The sequence below is a fragment of the Salvelinus fontinalis genome, chromosome 28 (assembly GCF_029448725.1).
Source record: "Salvelinus fontinalis isolate EN_2023a chromosome 28, ASM2944872v1, whole genome shotgun sequence".
NCBI classification, from domain to species: domain Eukaryota; kingdom Metazoa; phylum Chordata; class Actinopteri; order Salmoniformes; family Salmonidae; genus Salvelinus; species Salvelinus fontinalis.
In genome coordinates, this window is record NC_074692.1 from 25652887 (window position 1) to 25675374 (window position 22488).

General features: G+C 42.5%; 1 protein-coding gene across 4 annotated transcripts in view; it reads right to left on the minus strand.

Annotated features, from left to right (window-relative positions):
• LOC129826509 (poly [ADP-ribose] polymerase tankyrase-1-like) overlaps positions 1-18691 on the minus strand; it is a 29250-nt gene extending 10559 nt beyond the window's left edge. For 2 of the 4 annotated variants that reach the window (XM_055887316.1, XM_055887315.1), the window contains exons 1-19: positions 18154-18691; positions 16941-17165; positions 16408-16503; positions 16075-16111; positions 15868-15943; positions 12444-12464; positions 10829-10923; positions 10619-10685; positions 10292-10478; positions 6071-6192; positions 5636-5727; positions 5353-5431; positions 4971-5142; positions 4602-4681; positions 4312-4457; positions 3868-4033; positions 2905-3124; positions 2443-2552; positions 1910-2098 (exon numbers count right to left, since the gene is read on the minus strand). In XM_055887316.1, the coding sequence (XP_055743291.1) occupies positions 1910-2098; positions 2443-2552; positions 2905-3124; positions 3868-4033; positions 4312-4457; positions 4602-4681; positions 4971-5142; positions 5353-5431; positions 5636-5727; positions 6071-6192; positions 10292-10478; positions 10619-10685; positions 10829-10923; positions 12444-12464; positions 15868-15943; positions 16075-16111; positions 16408-16503; positions 16941-17165; positions 18154-18601 (2628 nt within the window). In that variant the 5' untranslated portion in view covers positions 18602-18691. The remainder of the gene's footprint in view (positions 1-1909; positions 2099-2442; positions 2553-2904; positions 3125-3867; positions 4034-4311; positions 4458-4601; positions 4682-4970; positions 5143-5352; positions 5432-5635; positions 5728-6070; positions 6193-10291; positions 10479-10618; positions 10686-10828; positions 10924-12443; positions 12465-15867; positions 15944-16074; positions 16112-16407; positions 16504-16940; positions 17166-18153) is intronic. The other 2 variants (XM_055887318.1, XM_055887317.1) reach the window with 1 other exon arrangement.
• Between the last annotated feature and the right edge of the window lie 3797 nt (positions 18692-22488).

Here is a 22488-nt window from a genome sequence, read left to right on the forward strand (position 1 = left end):
GAGTTCAGCTAATAGTAAGTACTATTTATGCTGATAAAACGTTGTTCTGTTGAAAAAGTAAAATATATTAGACGCCATTATTTTCCGTGTATCGTTGCGCTATCGCACCCTGTATTGTACCCAGTATTGCGCAGTAAGGTTAATTTAAAAAATGTAATTCAGCGATTGCATTAAGAACTAATTTGTCTTTCAATTGCTGTCCAACCTGTATTTTTTTTGTCAAGTTTATGAATAGTTTTCGATAAGATTAGGTGCCTTTCCAAAATGGCGCCGGACAGATTGCTTGATTTTTTTGCCCACTGAACACGTTGTGTAACCACGAATTGTGCGGCTAAATATGCACATTTTCGAACAAACTATATGCATTGTGTAATATGATGTTACAGGACTGTCATCTGAAGAATTCTGAGAAGGTTAGTGAAAAAATTAATAGCGTTTGGTGGTTTATAACGTTATTGCTATTTTTGGCTTGAATCAATGCTACTGTGTGACTGACTATTGTAGTAAGCTAAGATAACGCTATATTGTGTTTTCGCTGTAAAACACTTAGAAAATCTGAAATATTGTCTTGATTCACAAGATCTGTGTCTTTCAATTGCTGTACGCTGTGTATTTTTAAGAAATGTTTTATGATGAGTAATTAGCTAATACACGATGGTCTCTAGTTATTCTAGTCATTTTAGTGATAGTTGTGATGGGGGCTTCAATTGTAAAATATGATTTATACCTGAAATATGCACATTTTTCTAACAAAACCTATGCTATACAATAAATATGTTATCAGACTGTCATCTGATGAGGTTTGTTTCTTGGTTAGTGGCTATTTATATCTTTATTTGGTCGAATTTGTGATAGCTACTGATGCGGTAAGAAAATGGTGGAGTAAGAAAATTGTTGTCTTTTGCTAACGTGGTTAGCTAATAGATTTACATATTGTGTCTTCCCTGTAAAACATTTTAAAAATCAGAGATGATGGCTTGAATCACAAGATCTGTATCTTTCATTTGGTGTCTTGGACTTGTGATTTCATGAACATTTTATTTTATGATATCCCTGTAACTTTAGGCTAGGCTATGCTAGTCAGCTTTTGTGATGGGGGTGCTCCCGGATCCGGGTTTGTGAGGCGTTAGAGGTTAAGAATGATGGAGGGCATTGTGTTCTTGGGGACCTTTAATGCTGCAAAAATGTTCCGGTACCCTTCCCCAGATCTGTGCCTCGACACAATCATGTCTCGGAGCTCTACGGACAATTCCTTTGACCTCATGGCTTGGTTTATGCTCTGACATGCACTGTCAACTGTGGGATCTTATATAGACAGGTGTGTGCCTTTCCAAATCATGTCCAATCAACTGAATTTACCACAGATGGACTCCAATCAAGTTGTAGAAACATCAAGGATGATCAATGGAAACAGGATGCACCCAAGCTCAATTTCGAGTCTCATAGCAAAGGGTCTGAATAGTTATGTATACGTTATGTTTTTAAAATTTTTAATACATTCTACAAACCTGTTTTTTCTTTGTCATTATGGGGTATTGTGTGCAGATTGATGAGGGGGAAAAATTATTGAATACATTTTAGAATAAGGCTGTAACGTCATTTTTTTTGAAAGTCACAGGGTCTGAATACTTTCCGAATGCACTGTACATGATCCCAATTCTAGCTCCAAGACGGCGGCAATTAGGAAAAAAAGAAAAATTTGATGGTTCAATCTGCCTATAAATCAGAACTACGTCGCACGTCGTAGTTAAAACTGTGGATAGTGTTCAAACGATGGAGTCATATCTGAATTCCTATCTTTATGCACCTTCGCCATTTGAGCAAATGTCTGCCAGTAACAGCAAAAAAACAACACTTCATTTTGTGGCATTGCTAGCTGCTCTAACAGTAAGAGATCAAGGCGTGTTACCGTGGCCAGGTCCAGTGCCGTCTGTCCCTCCTGATTCTTCATGGTGGGGTCTGCTCCGTGGGCCAGCAGGAGAGCACACAGCTGGGTGCGGCCCTTTTGAGCCGCCTCATGGAGGGGGGTGAAGGCCCACTTGTCTGTAGCATTCACACACGTGTTGAACTTTATCAGGAGGGCAGCAATGTCCACGTGCTGTAGGAGAGAAGAGACAGGAGAGGAGCAGAGGATAGGAGTAGCAGATGAGGAGACACGAAATTAATAACACGATATGACCAGAAACTGATGACATCCACACTGTTACATATCTTAAGCTTTCCACAAGGTCACTTTCATCACAGTGTGGGTGTTTTGTCCTTATATTTGCTTTACGGATTTTCTATAAGGTTTTGTAACCCAAACAATATCTTCTGAGTCATCATCCAAGCTGTTACATAGCATAGGTATTTATGTATTGTCTATGTTAGAAAACGTTAGGCCAAACCATACAGCATGTACAATGTCTTCCGCGGCCTGGCATAATATTTGTGCCGACTCACCCCGTATGAGGCAGCGTTGTGCAGGGGGATGAGGCCTCCTTTGTCCTGTGCGTTGACATCAGCCCCGTGCTCCAGGAGATACTCCGCCACCTCCAGGTTGTTGTAGCCAGCTACAGAGGTGGGAAACAAGACGGATGACAACATGAAACAACATGGCAGTCTACCTTACAAAAAAACAATGAATGAAAGATCTTTATGTAATGTGTCAAAGTAATAGTATAGCTCCAAATTATCAAAGTGTCCAGGGTTTAATGAGTTGCCTGTTTGGGTGGTAAAAGTCTGTGTCTGGGTTCCACATTTGCCATTCAATAAATTGATTCCACTGCTTTGCTTGCTATTTGAGGTTTAGGCTGGGTAACTGTAAAGCACTTTGTGACAACTGCTGATGTAAAAAGTGCTTTATAAAATATGAAAATGTATTGATTGATTGATTCCATGAATTGATTCTGGTAGGTACAGTACCTGCAAGGTGCAGGGGAGTGGAGTTGCGTCCCTGTGTGTCTCTACAATTGATGTTCTCTGGGCTGCAGAGTTTCTGGACGCGAGCCAGACAGCCCTTTTTAGCAGCATCCAGCAGGGCAGCGTCTCCTCTTAGCAAGTCCTGGATGTCCGTGTCTCCATCCTTCACCATGTCCAGAGGCATATTACCGTCTCGGTTCTTCTTGGTGGGGTCTGCTCCATGCTGAAGAAACACAGAAAAACATCGTCTTGAATATAGATTAAAAATAAATAAATTGTTAAATACTTTGTTCCAGGCCTCCCGGGTGACGCAGTGGTCTAGGGCACTGCATCGCAGTGCTAACTGCGCCACCAGAGTCTCTGGGTTCGCCCCCAGGCTCTGTCGCAGCCGGCCGCGACCGGGAGGTCCGTGGGGCGACGCACAATTGGGCTAGCGTCGTCTGGGTTAGGGTGGGTTTGGCCGGTAGGGATTTCCTTGTCTCATCGCGCTCCAGCGACTCCTGTGGCGGGCTGGGCGCAGTGCGCGCTAACCAAGGGGGCCAGGTGTACGGTGTTTCCTCCGACACATTGGTGCGGCTGGCTTCCGGGTTGGAGGCGCGCTGTGTTAAAGAAGCAGTGCGGCTTGGTTGGGTTGTGCCTCGGAGGACGCATGGCTTTCGACTTCCGTCTCTCCCGAGCCCGTACGGGAGTTGTAGCGATGAGACAAGATAGTAATTACTAGCGATTGGATACCACGAAAAATTGGGGAGAAAAGGGGATAAAAAAATAATAATAATACTTTGTTCTGGCGTTGAAAATCTCTTTTAGCTATACACATAGCTACACAGAGACACTTTGGCGCTTTGAGCAAAGTCTATAAAAAGCTATCACAATAAATACTTCCGTTTGCCTCAGTATATATAGCCTTATGCCTTTGCGACCTGATCATTTCTGAAGAGTTGATATGAAAGGCACAGCTAGACTAACCTTGAGCAGCAGTTTGCAGATCTCGTATTTGCCCTTGGCAGCAGCCTCGTGGAGAGGGGTGAATTTCCAGAGGTCAGCTACGTTCACTGACGCCCCGTGTCTGACCAGCAGCTCAGCCACCTCATAGTGACCATAGGAGCAGGCGTTGTGGAGGGGCACCAGACCACTGCAGGACAGACAAAAGACTAGTTAAACCAGTAAAAGCACAGAGATCCTATAAATAATGTAATTCTATGACTAAAGTTTTCAAGTATTGTATGTATTGAATGCAAAATGTAATCCAATGATAGAGGTATTGAATGCAGAATGAAAGCAAATGTAAAGATATGTATTCAATACAAAGTGAAAGCCTTTTTGCTGACTATCTGAAGTGAAAGCAAAAGTCTCAGCAAAGACAGTAAGGAAGACAGAGGTAGTAGGGTGGACTAGTAAGACAACACGTACCCTTTGTCTTTAGCGTGTACGTCAGCTCCATGATGTAGCAGGTACTCCACCACGGCCACACGGTTGTAGCCTGCAGCAAAGTGCAGAGGGGTGGAGTGACGACCCTCCAGGTCCCGACAGTTCACGTTCTGAGGAGTGCACAGTTGCTACAACACACAGACGAGACAACATAGATAGAATATCAAAAGTGACAGAGGAAGATATCTTGGATTCATGATGGTAGGTCGATGGTTGATGCATGTAACGTGATTGAATTCATGACTCCGAGACGATGAAGCTGATCAACTTACCTGCACAGTGTCCAAATCTCCAGCCTTAGCGGCTTCCAGAAACCGGTAGTCCACGTCAGAGTTACGAGTTGGAACATTTTCTGTATGAAATGGACCAACATCATGAAAAAAAACATACTGGGAAATTTGACAAAGCACTGTAATATTTATGGGCAAGATAGTCGATAATTTCTTTGTTATACATCCTGCTAACTTACCATCACTGCATAGGCTAGATTTAAAGGCCATACTGTATGTACGTAATGCAGCTTTCATCCAAGTTCATAAAACATCTTAGATGCACTCAGGCACCATTGTCAATCCCAATGTAGAGCGTAGAATATATAAAGAGAATCTTTGTATTTAACCCAAGACGCTCTACTACTGTACCATTGAGGATCTGCTGCACGGCCTCGTTGCCCATCTGTGAGGCAGTGAAGCCCTGCAGGGAGACGATGGCAGGGTCAGCCCCGTAGCTCAGCAGAAGTCTGCATGTCTGGATGTGGCCCGCCAGGGCTGCCCTGTGGAGGGACGTCTGACCCAGGGTGTCCACCGCATTCACCTGGAGGGATGGAGGAGGGAGGGAGAATGACAGAGGGAATAGTCAGTGACAAACAGCAACAGACTCAAAACTAAATGTGATACACGTATTTCATAAAATATTTTTTGGTGAAGTTATCAGATATGGAGGCTGTGAGCCAGTGAGAGAGATATGACAAGATAAATTAAATGAAGTGGTATTTGTGAGACTGAAGAAGCCTGCAGTGTGTACCTTGGCTCCATGTTTCTGCAGCACCTCTAGGATGTCGTTGTGTGCTCTCTCAGACGCAACATGCAGGGCCGTCATGAAGCTACAGACAGAAGAGAGACAGAGACAAAGGTATCGCTTTACTTGTGCTGGAATCAGCCTCATAGGATTTTCATTCTGCAGTTTAACAAGCTAACATTCTCAATTGAAACCAATAGATGCCAAACTATTTTTGGTGGGGGGGGGGGGGGGGGGGGGGGCACCCCTCCGATACAATGTTATTGGAAACACGGACATGGTGTCTTACTCTTTGTTCTTCTCGTTGATGTTGGCACCTTTACGCAGCAGCAGCTCTGTCACCTGCTTCCGTTTCGGGTGAGGGGAGGCAACGGCACAGTGCTGAAACAGAAGGACGACACCTTCAATGAAATCACTGTATGGAGCGTGTGTGAATGCCTTCTCAGGTTTTGTGCTTGTTTTTATAGTGGTCATCCTAGGTCATGCATGTCACAAAGGGAGCAAGGTTATGTATGTTACACAAATGTATTCTGACAGACATAGGATATGTCCAACATGGCACCCTGTTCCCTATATAGTACACTACTTTTGCTCACGGCCCATAACTTTTTATATAGGAAATAGGGTGCCATTTGTGACATCCATAGCTGTTGATTATGACGTAACGTTAGATGTCAGCACTGTGACATTGAGCATCAGCCAGAAGGAACAGGGATGATCTCACCAGGGCTGTCTCATTTGTCTGTGGGTGTTTGAAGCTGATGATCTCCAGAGCCAGGGTCTTCTTCACCTTGGCCATGTCTGCCTCCCGAGCTGCCTGGAGCAGTGAATGACCTTTAAACTCATCTGGATGGCAGAAAGGAGATTGAAATGTGAGAAAAGCCATGGGCCCACGTAGACATTCTCATCTGTATATAGTCTTTGTGAATTGTGAGAGTAGTCTGTGCACATGTTAATTTCATTATCAGGTATAAAAAGTGTGCACATGTATACAGTGCATTCGGAAGGTATTTTGCCTCAATCTACACACATAATGAAAAAGGAAATAATTAGACAAAATAAAGAACTGAGGGCATCCCGAGTGGCGCAGTGGTCTAAGGCACTACATCAAGGTCGCTAGCTGTGCCACTAGAGATCCTGGTGTAAGTCCAGGCTCTGTCGCAGCCGCCGCGACCAGGAGACCCACCGGGCGGCGCACATTGGCCCAGAATCGTCCAGGTTAGGGTTTGGCCGGCAAGGATGTCCTTGTCCCATCGCGCTCTAGGTTCTCCTGTGGCGGGCCGTGCGCATGCACACTGACACGGTCGCCAGGTGTACGGTGTTTCCTCCAACACATTGGTGTGGCTGGCTTCCAGGTTAAGCGGAAGAAGCAGTGCGGCTTGGTTTGGTCGTGTTTCGGAGGATGCATGGCCTTCGCCTCTCCCGAGTCCATACGGTAGTTGCAGCGATGAGACAAGACTAACTACCAATTGGATACCACGAATTGAGAGAATTTTTTATTATAAAGAATTGAAATATCACATTTACATAAGTATTCAGACCTTTTACTCATTACTTTGTTCAAGCACAATTGGCAGCGATTACAGCCTTGAGTCTTCTTGGGTATGACGCTACAAGCTTGGCACACCTGTATGAGGAGTTTCTCCCTTTCTTCTCTGCAGATACTCTCAAGCTCTGTCAGGTTGGATGGGGAGCGTCGCTGCACAACTATTTTCAGGTCTCGCCAGAGATGTTCGATCGGGTTCAATTCCGGGCTCTGGCTGAGCCACTCAAAGACATTCAGAGACTTGTCCCGAAGCCACTCCTGCGTTGTCTTGCCTGTGTGCTTAGGGTCGTTGTCCTGTTGGAAGGTGAACCTTCGCCCTAGTCTGAGGTCCTGAGCAGGTTTTCATCAAGGATCTCTCTGTACTTTGCTCCGATCATCTTTCCCTCGATCCTGACTAGTCTCCCAGTACCCGCCGCCCTTAAAATATCCTCACACCATGCTTCACCGTAGGGATGGTGCCTTGATACAATCCCACCTCAGAGATGAATGGACAATTCCTCCGACCTCGTGGCTTGGTTTTTGCTCTGAGATGCACTGTCAACTCTGGGATCTTACATAGACAGGTGTGTGCCTTTCCAAATCATGTCCAAACAATTCACCACAGGTGGACTCCAACCAAGTTGTGGAAACATCTCAAGGATGATCAATGGAAACAGGAGGCACCTGAGCTCAATTTTGGGTCTCATGGCAAAGGTTCTGAATACTCATGTAAATACGTTTTTTTTTTTTTAAATTAGAAATACATTTGCAAAAAATACAAAGTTTTTGCTTTGTGATTATGGTGAATTGTGTATAGATTGATGAGGTATTTTTTTTTATTTAAACCTTTTTAGAATAAGGCTGTAATGCAACAAAATGTGGATAAAGGGAAGGGGTCTGAATATTTTACGAATGCGTGGTGTGTGTGTATGTATGTACATACAGTGGCAAGAAAAAGTATGTGAACCCTTTGGAAATACCTGGATTTCTGCATAAATTGGTCATAAAATTTGATCTGATCTTTATCTAGGTCACAACAATAGACAAAAGTCTGCTTAAACGAATGACACACAAACAATTATACGTTTTCATGTCTTTATTGAACACACCATGTAAACATTCACAGTGCAGGGTGGAAAAGGTATGTGAACCCTTGGATTTAATAACTGGTTGATCCACCTTTGGCAGCAATAACCTCAACCAAACGTTTTCTGTAGTTGCGGATCAGACCTGCACAACGGTCAGGAGGAATTTTGGACCATTCCTCTTTACAAAACTGTTTCAGTTCAGCAATATTCTTGGAATGTCTGGTGTGAACTGCTCTCTTAAGGTCATGCCACAGCATCTCAGTCGGGTCGAGGTCAGGACTCTGACTGGGCCACTACAGAAGGTGTATTTTCTTCTGTTGAAGCCATTCTGTTGTTGATTTACTTCTGTGTTTTGGGTTGTTGTCCTGTTGCATCACCCAACATTTGTTGAGCTTCAACTTCCTGCAAAATGTCTTGATAAACTTGGGAAAATGTTTCTGTCAATGATAGCAAGCTATCCAGGCCCTGAGGCAGCAAAGCAGCCCCAGACTACGATGCTCCCTCCACCATACTTTACAGTTGGGACACTTTGGACACTGTTAACTAACCTCCAGACGAGCTTCAATGCCATACAACTCTCCTTCCGCTCTTCAACCAATCGCTGCCCGCACCTGCCCGACCGTCCAGCATCACTACTCTGGACGGTTCTGACTTAGAATATGTGGACAACTACAAATACCTAGGTGTCTGGTTAGACTGTAAACTCTCCTTCCAGACTCACATTAAGCATCTCCAATCCAAAATTAAATCTAGAATCGGCTTCCTATTTCGTAACAAAGCATCCTTCTCTCATGCTGCCAAACATACCCTCGTAAAACTGACCATCCTACCGATCCTTGACTTCGATGTCATTTACAAAATAGCCTCCAACACTCTACTCAACAAATTGGATGCAGTCTATCACAGTGCCATCCGTTTTGTCACCAAAGCCCCATATACTACCCACCACTGCGACCTGTACGCTCTCGTTGGCTGCCCCTTGCTTCATACTCGTCGCCAAACCCACTGGCTCCAGGTAATCTACAAGTCTCTGCTAGGTAAAGCCCTGCCTTATCTCAGCTCACTGGTCACCATAGCAGCACCTACCCATAGCACGCGCTCCAGCAGGTATATCTCACTGGTCACCCCCAATGCCAATTCTTCCTTTGGCCGCCTCTCCTTAGTTCTCTGCTGCCAATGACTGGAGCGAACTGCAAAAATCACTGAAGCCTCATATCTCCCTCACTAGCTTTAAGCACCAGCTGTTATTCCATGTGTAACTCTGTTGTTGTGTGTGTCGAACTTCTTTGCTTTATCTTGGCCAGGTCGCAGTTGTAAATGAGAACTTGTTCTCAACTAGCCTATCTGGTTAAATAAAGGTGAAATAAAAATACAAAAATGTTTTGGTGTGCCGTACCTTTTATTCTCCACGCATAGTGTTGTGTGTTCCTTCCAAAACAACTCAACTGTAGTTTCATCTGTCCACAGAATATTTTGCCAGTAGTGCTGTCAAACATCCAGGTGCAATTTTGCAAACTTCAGATGTCTGCAATGTTTTTTTTGGACAGCAGTGGCTTCTTCTGTGCTGTCCTCCCATGAACACCATTCTTGTTGAGTGTTTTACGTATCGTAGACTTGTCAACAGAGATGTCAGCATGTTAGAGATTTATGTAAGTCTTTAGCTGACACTCCAGGATTCTTCTAAACCTCATTGAGCATTCTGTGCTGTGATCTTGCAGTCATCTTTGCAAGACGGCCACTCCTAGGGAGAGTAGCAACAGTGCTGAACTTCCTCCATTTATAGACAATTTGTCTTACCGTGGACTGATGAACATCAAGGCTTTTAGAGATACTTTTGTAACCCTTTCCAGCTTTATGCAAGTCAACAATACTTCATCTTAGGTCTTCTGAGATCTCTTTTGTTCGAGGCATGGAATATGAATAGCAAACTCAAATTCTGTGAGTGTTTTTTATAGCGCAAGGCAGCTCTAACCAACATCTCCAATATCTCATTGATTGGACTCCAGGTTAGCTGACTCCTGACTCCAATTAGCTTTTGGATAGGTCATTAGCCTAGGGGTTCACATACTTTCCCCAAATTACACTGTGAATGTTTAAATGATGTATTCAATATAGACAAGAAAAATACAATAATTTGTGTGTTATTAGTTTAAGCACACTATGTTTGTCTATTGTTGTGACTTAGATGAAGATCAGATCAAATTTGATGACCAATTTATGCATAAATCCAGGTAATTCCAAATGGTTCACATACTTTTTCTTGCCACTGTATCCATATATGTATGCATGTATGTATGCACATGTGTTCTCTCCAGTCTCCCAATGAACTCACAGGTTAGTCTCTCTTTGAGTTCGGGGGTGGGAGCCATGTCCACGGCGCTCTTGCTGTGGCAGTTGAGAAGGGTGGGGTCGGCACCATGGCTCAGCAGCAGCGAACACACCTCCACACGGTTCTTAGATGCAGCCTCATGGAGAGGAGTGAACTGCCATAGGTCCATGGCATTCACACACGCTCCATGCTGTAGACAGACAGGAGTTTATTAATTGTTCTTTATCAATAAAACCAACATTCTACAATTGTCTAATTAAAAGGGGCATCAATGACAGGTCTACAGAAATCAATTTTGTAAAATGAACTAGAATCTTTTAGAGCCCTTACCTTGAGCAGAAGCTCTGTGACCTCAAAGTGTCCATAGGAGCAGGCGTTGTGGAGAGGGACCAGGCCACTGCCAGAGAGATAGTCATTCAAATGAACAGTTCTTGTATTCTATGAATCTGTGGTTGAGACGCTTCTCACCTGAGAATGGTCTTAGACGAAGAAACAGTGGAAAACAAGCCTTCAATGGGACTGTATTGAGTTTGGTCTTACCCTTTGTCCTTGGCATGGACGTCTGCCCCGTGCTGCAACAGTAGTTGGACGATACGGACTCGGTTGTAGCCAGCCGCCAAGTGCAGTGGGGTGGACTGGAACAGAGGACATGTCATTAGACACACAGAGCTCAGAGTCAATGCACATCAGAACACACTGCCTTCAGGGAGCCAGAGAGAGTGAATGGCTGATTATGCTAGGAAGCAAATTGCATGGACGAGCGGTCTGAGTTCTCATTGCAGTTGAATGGTGGAAGGATGCAAGATCAGAATGGTTCTTGACTATTACACCCCAAAACAAAATCAACCTGTTCTCAACCGCCCTGTCTATGTAAGTCTGACAGAACTCTCAGATCATCAATCTTAAAATATATTTCTTAGGCCGCACACTAACGCTTGCTTACCTCAAACAAGTTATGAAAAATGGAAATCTGACTTGTCCCTCAACTAGACCCCTTCCTTCCTAAACATAATATACAGGAGGCTAAAAAGATGGCTACGGTTTGAATCTGTTTATTCATAAAAATATGTTGCGTAGATCTGTTTGGCCATTCCAAATCACATAGTGCCTTTGTGAGCCAAGCATAATAATGTTAGTGTACACAAAGCTGTGGAATAGTTTTCCACCCAGGAGTTTAGCAACAGTTTACCTCACGGACAGAAAGGAAGAAACAGTAGCATTCATGCACTGGTAGGTATCAAGACAAAATAAGACCACTGAACAACTCAGACAGGACAGACTAACAATATCATTTATGTTCGATGAAGGCAATCACACGGAAAGAAATCGAATAATACAAAAAGCATGAGCAGCAACGACGACACAGCACTTAAAGATGAGGAATTATATTTTTTCTTCAACCAAGGATTATGACCCATTCAAGACGAGACAAGCGGACAGTGTCAAATCACAAACATACAATATAGTACAAGAATCAATTGACAAAATGCAGGTGCAGGCATCCAGACATGCACATGTGACCATAACAGAAAAGTCACAGTCCTACAATAAATATATTGATTGAAGAGAAAGAAGTGATTGAAACTTAGCAGAGGTGGGAGTGTGTAAAGTAGTTAGGAGTGCAGAAAGGGGAGGGTGGCACTCTGGAAAAGCAGGCAATGTGGTATATTCGAGCTCCTTTCCAAAACCAACGAGCGAAGCGGGCCGTGGCCTCAGAACCACTTACTCACCTCCACCACACACACACACCAGACCTGGGTTCAAATAGTAGGTTGGCCCATCTGTTTTCTTTTAAATCCTTTCAGCGTGTGATTGAGCCTTGCTGGAGTGCTTGATGGGCATGGTTTTGGTAGTCCACTTTGGGGACTATTCCATCTGTACCATTGCAGCAGGAAAGCTCAAATCAAGCATAGCTAATGTATTTGAAAGACAACAAATACTATTTAAACCCAGGTCTGGCACACATATACCCACCCACACATATTCACAGGACAGGAGCATTGGGGTGGGAAATATGAACGTGACCAGTAGACCCATTTCCATGATGCGCAATTACAAGTGAGAGCCAGCGTATTGGTCAAATAAAACAAGGATTAAAGAAAAAATACAAATCACAACAGTGCAACAATCAGGTGGCAGTTATCGAGAAACTTACCAGCATTTTTTGGGATGTTGACTGATCGACAATGTTGCCAGAGTCACACAAAAAACAAAACAAAAAATTACAAAATTTTAGTATTTTTATTTCACAGCAAAAAATAATACTTTTAGCCTATCACCCTTTAAAGTGAAGTGAGAAACACACCGGAATTAACCATTCATATAAATTCAGTGACACCAGGTACAATGAGTACACAGCTTTAGGGAAATGTGACTACTCTCACTGTTGTGCCGTATTATTCTTAATAAGGCATACAGGCTCCCTGGTTATCCCCTCGGGAAAAGCCAAAGTGCTTATCCTACACCCACACAAGTCCTCAGACTGGCACAGGAGGTGCAGGCAGTGAGTGCTTTGTTGTCACCACAGTGTGCCCAAGAGTCTTCTTAACAAAACGGCCCATTCATATAAACCCAAACAAAACAGATGGAGGAAACACAGTTATGATAACATTTTGTTGTTGAGGATTTCCTAAATGTCAGTTAGGAACAAGGTAATGTGCTTGGAAAACCTAAATGTCAAAGAATAATGAGTAGGATTTTAAAATATACACTTTATGGACCTGGTTAGCCAGAGTGAATTATGATGACAGAAAAATACTGCTCATCCTAGCCAATAGACTCTAGATTATGCATTATTCAAAATTATGAAAAGGAGAAAGATATGGTTTCTTGCCAACTCAGAGATGGATTCTAGCTTTTTGGCAATGACTTCTCTACTCATGAGAATGCCCAATGCATTCTCATGAGTAGAGAAGTCATTGCCAAAAACTGAATAAACTGAATAATTACAACTGGTGCCAAACAAGACGAGGGGTAAATACAATTACTAATGAGCCAATACTATTCCACAATTACCAATGCAAAGTAGAGCCTTGACTTTAAGTACACTTTCCTCAGACTGAAGTTAATTGTCAAGTCATGACACCCTGAGTAGAGAGAGGAGTGCTCTGGTGAAACACAATATCCTCTGATCCAAACACTAAACTCATCAACAGCTAATAACAATTCAAACATTAAAATAATCCTAAACAACCATCCTATTACCACAAATCATTCATGACAGTAAGCCAATGACCATGTTCACATGTGCACAGTATTCCGGATAGTAGCTCATATCCCACTAGAGGTCTTTTTCGGGATAAGCCGTTACCTTTCACCTTCGATATCCCACTCACCAGTATCTATGAATGAACAAAATATTCATAATTTAAGTTCATAGGCGTTAAATGGAATAGTAACTGAAATATGGACACGGACTGTAGGACTATAACCTCACATGTGGCGTAATATCATATTAACTCCTGCAGAATTATGCATTTTTTGCAGTAAAATTATACAACAAATGTTAATTTTGTCTCAAACAGGAAAATATGATTTCTTTCAGCATCTCAAGAAAATGCGAATGACTTTGTCATCTTCGACACTTACGCAAGCAGACAGTATTTCAACCAAGACGAACTGAAGTCTTATCAGAAACGTGTTTCATAGTCTTTCCTCAGCTTTACATTTCCTTAAAACCGGTCAAACTGATGACATTAGGACATTTTGCACAGGACCAATCTTTACAGTGTTTGAGTTATTGCATATTCTCTTCAGTTCCTAAACGAAACAGAACTTAACCGATGTTAACCAGGTTACTAATGCATTCATTCTATCGATGTAAGACATTCTTGTGAGCACTACTTTATTTAGTCTTCTGGTGCAATACGTTGACAGAAGAGAAGCTGCATGTATCTAACTATAGTTGACAAACAAAACGGCCTACCAAATGTTGGAAATTATATGCAGAAACTTATAGGCTATATAGCCAGTAGGCTATATAGTTCAGTACAGAGTATCAGCAAAATAAATTATGGAATTATGGTTGATCGAATTCCGCAGGTAGCCTACATTTTGAAGTGATTTGTTTGACAATGAGAAGAAAACATCGCCCAACACCCATGAAATGTGAAACTGAGCCTGCACAGACTGTGAAAAACAACAGTAAATGGGATAAGATGTTTACATGCCACAGTATCCCATCTAAGATCAGCAAATCCCAGGCAACTTATCCAGGTTTCTCATAACCAGGATACAAGCCTTTTCAGGTTATTGTAAACTGGATATGATATTTATATGCATCAACTCAAATACATGAGTATCCTGAATAATGAGATATTAGTGTGCATGTAAACGTGGTCAGTGAAAGTTCTAGAGATTCAATGCATTAAGCTAAAATTGAATTTCCATAAAATATACATGCTGCAATCCATGTTTCCAACTCCGGTCCTAGAGTACCCCAACAGCACATTTTTGAAAACCTGATTCAATTTGTCAAGGGCTTGAGGATTAGTTGACAAGTAGTATCAGGTGTGCTTGTCATGTTAGGAGTTAGGAGTTCAAGGACCAGAGTTGGGAATCACTGCACAACATCATGGTTTAACAACCCTGTCCTCACCCCACCCCCACAGATGTTTCACATTTTTGCTTTAACCCTAAACTGGCACACCTGATTAAATTTGTTAGCTAATCTTCACTCCTTTGACTAATTGAATCAGGTGTGCCAGTTTAGGGTTAAAACAAAACAACCCCCTAGGAGAGGGTTGGGAAACTCTGCACTACATGAGAATATTAATGATGTGATAAACATGACCAACTATTCAAAAACAAAGATCTGAGAGCTTCAAGCTAGTATATTCAAATAACAGCTTTGATAGGAAAATTTGATCGATATTGGCGACAACTTGGTTATAGCAAATGTTTGATGTGCAGAAGACCGAGGATCAGTGTTACTAGAATTAAGGGGTAACTGAGGGACCCAAATAAAAGTGAAAATATTTCCTACGAAAATCCATCTGCAAAATCGATTTGGAGCAATAGCTAAACACTGAAGGAGTAGGAACAAAAATACTAATTATCCATAGTCCATTAAACAGTTGTTTTTTTACAAAAACATTGAACCAAAATGAACCCTCTGCACACAGGGAATGGTTAAATAGGGTAACATACATTTATATACAATGAAAAGGATTACATTTCAACAACGATCACAGAAAATATTTGGACAGATGGGTACCCTTTAGGTCAAAAATCAGAAAAACCCATGTTGATATCGCTGTTAAATCAGTACAGTATATAGAGAATATGGCCTGGGCAGAAGTTGAGTCAAGTTAAAGCGTCCCCTGCCTAAATCCAATCCAATGACAAATCCTCTTCATAGTGTCCTACATATAATAATCCGCCTAGGATGAGATGGTGTTTTTAATCCCTACACAAGTGACTTTGTTTTGGAATAAAGGCTGAAAACACAGTCTCTCTCCAGACTTTTCTTGCCATTGGTCACACCAATCTTTAGAACAAATCAAGCATATGCTACAATATCATACAACGTTAATATAACGTGTGGACATGTAATGTTGTGGAGGCGATATCCTTCTTACCTTGCGGCCATCACTGGCATGGCAGTTGACATTTAGTGGGGTCAATAGTGCCATCAGCTTCTCTTCATTGCCACTCCTGTAGCACAGTTCATAAGAGAACAGAAGAGAGAGAAAATATTTTGTATTAGAAAATAATTAAAGATGTGGTAGGTAGCCTAATACTACAAACAGATCAGTCCAATGAAACAAGTCGATAAAGATACTCACCTTGCCGCTTCCAAGAGTTCATCTTTCTTATACTCACCTGAATACAAAATATCAGGTTAGAACAGCACAGAGATCCAAGTCAAGACAAGCCATGATTCAGACAAAAGGTTACAGTCCTGGGCCCAGTTTCACAAAACATCTTATGGCTAAGTTAATCGTTAGAACGATAGGATCCTATGGTTCCAATATTCATTTTGCCTTAAGATGCTTTTGGGAAAGCGGGCCCAGGTCATTATAGTTGCAGTCACGTAAAATACAATATACACCATAGGAACGTACCCAATGTAATGGGGGAGAGAACTGTCTGAAAGGGAGCAGTTGTATGAAACTCACCGGTGAGCACAGCCTTGGCGGAGGGGTCTGCCAAATCCAGAGCAGACTTGCCGTCCGTATTACGGATGTTGGGATCAGCGCCATGCTGGAGAAGCACTGTGTGAAGGAGACATAGGAAAGTTTCCTTATTTTAATTCAATTATAGTCTTATACCTTGCGCAGTTTACAGTACTTTAACATACCTATAATAAATCACCTTAGTAAAGTCAATTCTATATCTGCATTGCTTGCTTTTTGATGTTTTAGGCTGGGTTCTGTATAAGCACTTTGTGACATCTGCTGATGTAAATTTGATTGATTGAATATTGTCAACATAACATTTCCTGGACAAATTACCAGGGTTTAAGAGTGTTAAAAGACACAAAACTGTATATTTGGGTGCAGTAACAAGGCACTGGGAGCAGCAATATTCCATGTGCAGGCCTCTCATTTATCAGAGTATTCATTTTTAGCGAAGTACAGATATTCTTAAGTTTAGGATGTGGATGTCACCCTCCATCTTCAGACAATGTATTTTTGACATCCACCCTTACCGATGCACACGTCAATTTTGCCCTTGATGGCTGCCTCATGCAGAGGTGTGTAGTTCCAGTTGTCCCGTGCATTGGGGTCTGCACCTTGGCACAACAGTAGACTGACCACCTCAGCGTGGCCAAAGGAGCAGGCATTGTGCAGGGGGATGAGGCCACCATCATCTCTGGCGTGCACATTAGCTCCTGTCTGTAAGAGGTGGTCAACCACATCCTTCCGGCCAAAACCTGACACAATGACAGACAAAACATGGTCAGTGCATACAGGGTGAGAGTAATCCAGGCTGTATCACATAAGGCCGTGATTGGGAGACCCATAGGGCGGCGCACAATTGGCCCAGCAATGTCCAGGTTTGGCAGTCATTGTAAATAACAATTTGTCCTTAAAAACTGGCTTGCCTAGTTAAATAAAGGTTAAATTACCCCCCAAAAATGTAATGTCAGTTCATGAATTAAAACATAATAATAACAGAGCATAATAACAACCACCAAACTACTTTTTAGCAGTTCCTCTTGAACATGGTTTCCCAAACTCGTTTTGGTTTTTGACCTAACACTACATTACGGATTCAAATAATCAAAGCTTGAAGAGTTGGTTATTTGAGTCTGCTGTGTAATACTATGGCAAAAACAATGAGTGCACCCTGCATGGGCCCCAGGACAGAGTTTGGGAAACCCTGCTCTAGAATGCCAAAAAAGGTATGCATATTTTAGTTCCAGCCCTGCAACAGAACAGATTCAACAAATCAGATGGTAAGCAACTATTGATTTAGTGAACCAAAGGTGTGTTAGTGCTTGGTTGGAACCAAAAAGTACACTCTGGGGTTCACCACGGAATAGCTTGAGAAACACCCAAAAATGCACTTTTGTTTACGTTTAGCTAGTAACAACGAAGGCTGAGACTGAGGCCTTCTGTCCCTATCGGTCTGTGTGCCAAACTGTTTTTAGTATTAGCTAGTTAGCCAACTAAGCTAGCTGTTTTCGATGGGCCTTGATCTTGGCAAAGTAGTTAGCTAACTAACAGCAGCAAATTAAATGAGCATTCGTAATTAGTTACAGTACAGTAGTTAACTAATAACTAGTTATCCATTCTCGTCGTGGCAGACCAGCATTTTGATATTTTTCACAAGCACCATGCGATGTTTGAAAACACTCCAACCTGCCAGCTCGCGCTGACAACACAAAAACAAAGCTTATTAGCGCTATCTTAACTAACCAGCAGCGAAATGCAGAGGAGTAGATTTCCGTCCAGCCATGTCCTTCGCATTCACATTCACCGAGTCTACAAGTCTCTTCACCCGGGACACATCTCCATTCCGACAGGCCTCAAATAGCTCCCTGAAAGCTCCACCGATCCCACTACCGTCGCCAGGGGTCGTGTCTCCTGAACCCGGGCTCGAGACACTACTACTCCCCCCGCCGGAGGTTGTTGTGGTCGGACTTGTGCTGTTCCCACTGCTGAGGGCCGAGGTTTGAAGATCAGGGGAGGCCGAAGGGTTCTCCATGCCCGTGCTGCATCCACGCTCACCATCCGGAGGCACTAACGTCGCTGTCACAAGATCAAGCGAGGGAGAGCCCGGCGGACTTACCGAAAGAGAACCGTTTCGTGGCGGAGATAGCAGGTTGCCCTGTTGTTGCTGCGATGAGCGACGAGACACCGCCATTTTCGCAGCAGCTCTCAAGTCAGACTAGAGAGGAAGAGGCGAAGCGAGAATGATAAATCGGCCCAAAATCTGTCTTCTCCAGCAGGTGGCGGTTTTTTTCTCACGAAGCGAGGTGTGTTTGTGTGTGTGTGTGTGTGTGCGTACGTACAGTGGCAAGAAAAAGTATGTGAACCCTTTGGAAATACCTGGATTTCTGCATAAATTGGTCATACAATTTGATCTGATCATCTAGGTCACAACAACAGACAAACACAGCCTGCTTAAACGAATAACACACAATTATACGTTTTGAAGTCTTTGTTGAACACACCGTGTAAACATTCACAGTTCAGGGTGGGAAAAGTATGTGAACCCTTGGATTTAATAACTAGTTGACTCTCCTTTGGCAGCAATAACCTCAACCAAACGTTTTCTGTAGTTGCGGATCAGACCTGCACAACGGTCAGGAGGTATTTTGGACCATTTCTCTTTACAAAACTGTTTCAGTTCAGCAATATTCTTGGGATGTCTGGTGTGAACTGCTCTATTGAGGTCATGCCACAGCATATCAAATCAGGTTGAGGTCAGGTCTCTGACTGGGCCACTCCAGAAGGCGTATTTTCTTCTGTTAAAGCCATTCTGTTGTTGATTTACTTCTGTGTTTTGGGTCGTTGTCCTGTTGTATCACCCAACATCTGTTGAGCTTCAACTTCCTGCAAAATGTCTTGATAAACTTGGGAAACATTTTTTTCAGTCAATGAAAGCTGTCCAGGCCCTGAGGCAGCAAAGCAGCCCCAAACCATGATGCTCCCTCCACCATACTTTATAGTTGGGATGTTTTGCGAGGTGTTTTGTACGGAGGTCAATGAGTGTCGAATGTTCTACCAACGTCAACTTCTGGAGATCAGTGCGGCAATGATTTATGGTTCTGAACAATCTGCAAGTGTCACAGTATAACTTTAAACCGTCCCCTCGCCCCGACACGGGCGCGAACCAGGGACCCTCTGCACACATCAACAACGGTTGCCCACGAAGCACGGTCGTTACCCATCGCTCCACAAAAGCCGCGGCCCTTGCAAAGCAAGGGGCAACACTACTTAAGTCTCAGAGCAAGTGACGTAACTGATTGAAATGCTACTAGCGCGCACCCGCTAACTAGCTAGCCATTTCACATCCGTTACACTCACCCCCCTTTCAACCTCCTCCTTTTCCGCAGCAACCAGTGATCCGGGTCAACAGCATCAATGTCACAGTATAAACTTTACGTCGTCCCCTCGCCCCGACCCGGGCGCGAACCAGGGACCCTCTGCACACATCAACAACGGTCGCCCACGAAGCACAGTCGTTACCCATCGCTCCACAAAAGCCGCGGCCCTTGCAGAGCAAGGGGCAACACTACTTAAGTCTCAGAGCAAGTGACGTAACCGATTGAAATGCTACTAGCGCGCACCCGCTAACTAGCTAGCCATTTCACATCCGTTACACAAGCGTTATCACTCTAAAGAATAATTTCAAATTAAGTATTGTGCTTTCCGACTGTGACCCTTTTGGTCACTTTCTTTTTCTTGTTATCAACTGTAACATTATTATTACCACCAACATGTATGGGTACAATTCCAAACTTGAAAATGATCAGTTACTTGAGTCTTTGGAAAGCATATTCTCTATTGGCTAACCAAGTTCCCTAATGCTTTACTTACAGTAGGTGGGGGTTTTAATATTTCTCCGAATAATTTAATTGATAGACGGCCTCCGGGACAGTCCACTTCTATGAATACAAGTTTGAGGCAGTTTATGGAAAGGTTTGATATTAGAGATATTTGGAGAGTAAAGTTTCCTAATGACAAGTCTTTCACATGGAGTAATGAGGCACGCTCCAGACAATCACACAGATGTTTGGCTGGTGTTTAAATGTTTTGATAAACAGGGTATTTCTTTTAACAACCTTGCTACTCCCCTTACTGATCATAGTGCTATTTATATTGACATTAAACTTTTTCTCTGATAATGGCATTGGCAGAGCATCCTACTGGAAGCTCTATAATATGGGAGTATTCTTGCCAAGACGAGGAGAGCTGAAGAAGAAAGTGTTATTACAAAGATCACCTCTAGTTCAAAAGCCTGTTGAAAGCTCTGAGGACAAATCTGTTCTGTTTGAGCTACAACACAAGTTGGATGATATGTATAAACTGAAAGCACAGGGAGCCTTTGTCAGATCTAGGAAGAAGTGGCTAGAGGGTGAACAAAATCTTATTTTTTCATGTTAGAAAAATACCACAAGTAAATATTAATGGTCTCATCACAGATGATCCCAAATTAATCTCTAACTTTAGTAGCAACTTCTACAGGAATTTATATAGTTCTAAGTATTGTGAGGTTTCCTCACCTCTTTTTTTTTGACTCTCTGGGGGATGTGAAATCAATTGGGGAGGCTGAGAGGGAACAGTGTGATGACCCTATTATAGTTGAAAAGATCATTTATTCTATTGAACACCTTAAAAATAATAAGTCTCCTGGGACTGGTGGTATATCTGCTGAGTTTTACAAAACGTTCTCTCAACAGTTGGCCCCATTTCTGTTGGTATTTTCTGAAAGCATTGCGAATAATGCTCTCCCTCCCAGTTTGACTCAGTCTGATTACATTAATCCCTAAACCCAAGAAAGAGTTGCTTCTGCTCGATGATTGGCATCCAATCTGTCTGCTCAATAACAAACACAAAATATTAGCCTCCAATACTGAAGGCAGCATTAGAATCAATTATAGAAGAGGCCCAATCTGGCTTCATGAGAAATAGACATCTAATAATATCCGACTGGTATTAGGCCTTTATAGACTATTCTGATCTAATCTTCGAAGATAGTTTTGTCTTATTAGACTTTTATAAAGCCTTCGATACAGTGGAAAATTAGTTTATATTTCTCTCCCTTGAGAAATTTGGTTTTGGGGAATTCTTATGTAGTACCATTAACTGTTTTTATATAAATGGGAACAGTTCAATTAAATTAAAGCATGGCACTTCTCCTAGATTTGATTTGAAAAGAGGAATTATGCAATGTCGCCAAATTTCACCTTACCTCTTCCTGCTTGCAACCTTATTTCTTACAAGTTTTGTTAAATCCAGCAATTATAAAAGGGATCTCTATTGATAATGCATGGCCCCACGACGCAAGGATCTGTACACAATTCCTGGAACATGAACATGCTGAGCATGTTCCAGTTCTTCCATGGCCTGTATACTCACCAGATGTGTAACCCGTTGAGCATGTTTGGGATGCTCTGGATCGACGTGTACGACAGCGTGTTCCAGTTCCCGCCAATATCCAGAAACTTCACACTGCCATTTGAAGAGGAGTGGGACAACATTCCACAATCAACAGCCTGATCAGGTGTTTGAATTTTAGCAACCAGGAAATACCGCCACGATTTCTGCATAGTGCTTCTTTAAACGATCAACTGTGTACTCGTTATGCCGATTTGTTGCAAAATATTTGTCTGTTGCAACAAACCGTTTACTCCAAACGGAAAACATTTTGCAACAACAATAGTTTATTGGACATATTTAGGTAGGTCCCTGTGTTTTTCCGTTTCGTTCTTAAAAGGTTTCCGTTGCAACAGGTAATGAATATACCCCAGGCCTGTGCCTACAGAGAAGGGACATCACAGCTAATGGACTATCAATACATTTAAGTGGAAAGCTTTTTGATCACTTTGACATGCAGTACATTTGGGAATGGCCCCACAAACATTCTGTAAAAAACAAAAACTAAATTTTAACAGGTTAAGAACTTTTCCCATCCACACAAATGCATCTGGAGCAACAAAACCGAACACAAAAACTACTATGGTTGGTGTTAAATTAAAATACTTCTGTCACACCTAGATCAAAAATATACTGACATTTTTTTTT